Raw genomic sequence first — 3,660 nt, 5'->3', positions numbered from 1 at the left:
ATAGGGAATATAGTCAGTGATATAGTAATAACTATGTATAGCAGCAGTTCTCAACCTTTCACAGGGGTCGTCTAAGACCATCAGAAAACACATATTTTCTATGGTCTTAGGAACCGAGACACCGCTCCTCTATCCGTCTCCAGGCCCACATGCAGATACGCCCACATACGAGTACCTGGCGACCCCTGTGAAAGGTTCGTTCGACCCCCAAAGGGGCCACGACTCACAGGTTGAGAACTGCTGATGTATTGTGTCAGGGAGATACTAGACTTAATTGGGCGATCACTTCGCAAGTTATATAAATGTCTAGTCACTATGTTGTACACCTGAAACTAATAAAATGTTGAATGTCAACTGTAATTGGGAAAAAAGAAAGTAGAATGGTGGTTGCCAGGGACTGGGGGAAGGGAAATGGGGAGTTACTAATTAACAGTACCCAGTTTCTGTTTTGCAAGATGAAAAGAGTCTTGGAGATTGGTTGCACTACAATGTAAATATATTTAACACTACTGAACTGTACACTTAAAATAGTTTAAGTAAACTTTAAAATGGTCAATTTTATGTTATGTGGATTTTACCACAATTTTTTAGAAAATTTTGTCAATAATAATAGTCAATGGTTAAGACAGTAAATTTTATGTGTATTTTCCACCATTTTTTCAAAATGCTGCTGATGGTAATAATAGAGCCAGCTTCACAGAGTTGCTGGCTGTAACAAATAAATCAGCATCTATGTGTAAGAGGCTGAATGAAATCAGTGACCTATCCATCCTAAACCCTGAATAACGTTTAATCTTTAATATTGTTTACACATGAATTAAGAAAACAGCCTTAGAGCCTTCAGACAACTCATCCAGTCTCCCCCTCCCCCACTCCTTCTCACACGCACGCAGGCAGCTTCCAGTTCCTTGTACTTTCATCTGGAAAATGGGTCTTTTCCACCCTTGGCATGGAGCCAGACTTAGCAACTGCATGCTAGGATTGTCGAGGTCTCTACAACTATCTAGTGAATACTCGTCCTGTCTCCTACAGAAAAGGGGTTACCCAGACTTACCGGACTGTTGGAGCCCACCCTGGATCACTGGATAGGAGTCAGTGAGGTTGTAAGCCAGTGAGGAGTAAGCCAGGTGGAACTAGAGCTGATAATGGCTCTAAAACAGAGCTGGAAACCCATACCAGATTGTAACTCTATCCTGGGAGGGCAGGGTGGGGATGAGAGTAGCCGGGAGCCTCTGTTCTGATGCTATCAGAATGTCTATGGTTATTACTACCTTCAAGGCGCCCTACTAAGATTTTTTAAATTGTGGTAAAATACATATAACAAAATTTGCCATCTTAACCATTTTAAACTGTTCAGTTTGGAAGTGTTAAGCACATTCACATTGTTGTGCCATCACATCTCGAGAATCCTTTTCATCTTGCAAAACTGAAACTCTGTCCCCGTTAAGCACTAACTCCTTCCCTGTCCTCCCAACTCTGACACCCACCATTCTACTTTCTGTCTCTGCTAATTTCACCACTCTAGATACTTCATAAAAGTGGAGTCATACAGTATTTGCCATTTTGTGTCAGGCATACTGCACTGAGCGTAATGGCCTCCAGGTTCACCCATGTTGTAGTGTGTGTCAGAATTTCTTTCCTTTTTTTTTTTTNAAGCAACGTCCTCCACAACTAGATTGAAGAACAAAACGACAGCAACTTGTCTGTTCCCCTTCCCCAATCCCCCAGCACTGTTCCCATCCCCCCAATTTCCCAATAAAAATCTTTAAAAAATAAAAAAATAAAAAATAAATGACATCATTTTGTAAAACTCTGGTCTCAGTACAGAGGAAGAAACTTGTCAGTCTAAGTCAATAGCTCTCTGCTGGAGGTGACTTAGTTCCCCAATGGACATTTGGCAATGTCTGGAGATATTCTGATTGTCCCATTTGAAGGGGTAGGTGCCATATCCTACAATGATTTTTTTTTTAATGAAATCTTAGGACCATTTGAGATCTTGCTTCCTGGCATGTCAGTTTGGCTCAAATAGACTCAAAATTTTTTTAAAAAATGAAATCTCATAATGCACAGAACAGACCACACACACACACACACACACACACACACACACACACACACACACTAAAAATGATCCAGCTCAAAATGCCAGTGGTGGCAAGGGTGGAAAACAATGGTCTATATCTTGCCCTCCTGCCCTTCCCACCACAGATTCCCCTTTCCAGTCTCTAATTCCTCCCACCATTTTGCCACTCCAAGCTTTTCGATCCCAGCTTCCCCTCCAAGCCCCACTATCCCCATTCTGTCCCTGACCCCTGCCTCACCAGTGAGCAGCAGCACCAGGCCCAGCGAGAAAAAGTCTGGGTACTGGGTCAGGTGAGGCACATGCAGAGAGAAACTCCTCTGCAAGACCCGTGAGATGTGGTTCCCAGTCACGCTGTCAATGGCGGAGCTCCAGGCCCTGGCCACACTGGCACTCCCTGCAGGGCAGAAGAAGTAACATTCATTTGCAATTTGCACCTCCACTAAGGCACCATGGGATATATTTTTTGGGGGAAAATAAAGACAAAATACCTAATCTCAAAGAGTTTTTTTTCTTTTTAAGGATTGGGGACAGCAGACACAGATGTTTTACAGAACAGGTAAACTTTTTAATGTAATAGGAGACCAGTGTTGTGCAAGTCAACAGGGAAGTGGGACTGGAGGGCTGGGAGATGAGTGTTGATATTTTAAATTAGGTGGTCAGGGAAAATTTTACAAAGGTGACAGCTGAGCAAAGGCCTCACAATAGTGAGCCTTGGGGAACGTGTCTCTCTCTCACACACAAGAATTCTTCCCCGCTTCCTACAGTTCCTATTTCTTCCTGGTTCTTAATTCAGTAATTTAAGGAAAGCAGGATAGAGTTGAGTAGAATGAAGTCTTAGAGGGTTTCCTGACACTGTTATGCACTTCCCCTCACAAGGTGGACAAAATGTTCATGAATGAGGGTGAAGACCCCAATCCTTCCTCCTATGTTCCTGATCTTAGGCCCTTTCTTTCCCCCACAATGGTCTCATCGTCTTACCAATGACATAGGAGAGTATGAGGGTCCATCCAGTGATGAAGGCACACAGTTGTCCCACTGTGACGTAGCTGTAGAGATAGGAAGAACCAGAGCATGGTACCCGGGCCCCAAACTCCGCATAGCAGAGCCCAGACAACACAGAAGTCAGGGCGGCCACCAAGAAGCAGATGACAATCGCCGGTCCAGCTTTGTCCTTGGCCACTGCACCAGCCAGGATGTACACTCCTGCTCCCAGGGTGCTGCCCACACCCAAGGCCACCAGATCCAGAGTGCTCAGACAACGGGCCAAGTGGCTCTCAGACCCTCCCCTGGTCTCCAGGGGCCGCCTGCGGACCAGCTTCTGACCAAATTGGCGAACATGCTGACACAGCATCCTAGATGGAGTTGAAGAGGCTAAGATCTGCAGAGAAAACAAGACAGAAAGCCATCAAGAATGTACATCCAGGGCCAGCTGAGTGGCTCAGTTGGTTAAGAGAATGAGCTCTGAGCAACAGGGTCACCAGTTCGATTCCCATATGGGCCAGTGAGCTGCACCCGAGCTGAGCTGCTGCTGAGCTGCCAACAGGTGACAAGATGGCTAAGTAGTTAGAGCATGAACT

The 3,660-nt window shown here is 44.9% G+C and overlaps 1 protein-coding gene across 1 annotated transcript in view; it reads right to left on the bottom strand.

Moving 5' to 3' along the window:
• The window catches only part of LOC109372489 (cationic amino acid transporter 3-like), an 11,220-nt gene extending 7,786 nt beyond the window's left edge, over positions 1–3,434 (bottom strand). The window contains exons 1-2 of the mRNA XM_019625764.1: positions 3,062–3,434; positions 2,322–2,477 (exon numbers count right to left, since the gene is read on the bottom strand). Of these exons, the coding sequence (XP_019481309.1) occupies positions 2,322–2,477; positions 3,062–3,434 (529 nt within the window). The remainder of the gene's footprint in view (positions 1–2,321; positions 2,478–3,061) is intronic.
• Between the last annotated feature and the right edge of the window lie 226 nt (positions 3,435–3,660).

This window comes from Hipposideros armiger, unplaced genomic scaffold, assembly GCF_001890085.2.
Source record: "Hipposideros armiger isolate ML-2016 unplaced genomic scaffold, ASM189008v1 scaffold_639, whole genome shotgun sequence".
Taxonomy (NCBI): Eukaryota; Metazoa; Chordata; class Mammalia; order Chiroptera; family Hipposideridae; genus Hipposideros; species Hipposideros armiger.
Note: the sequence above shows the minus strand (reverse complement) of the source record. Positions and strands in the feature narration are given on the sequence as shown.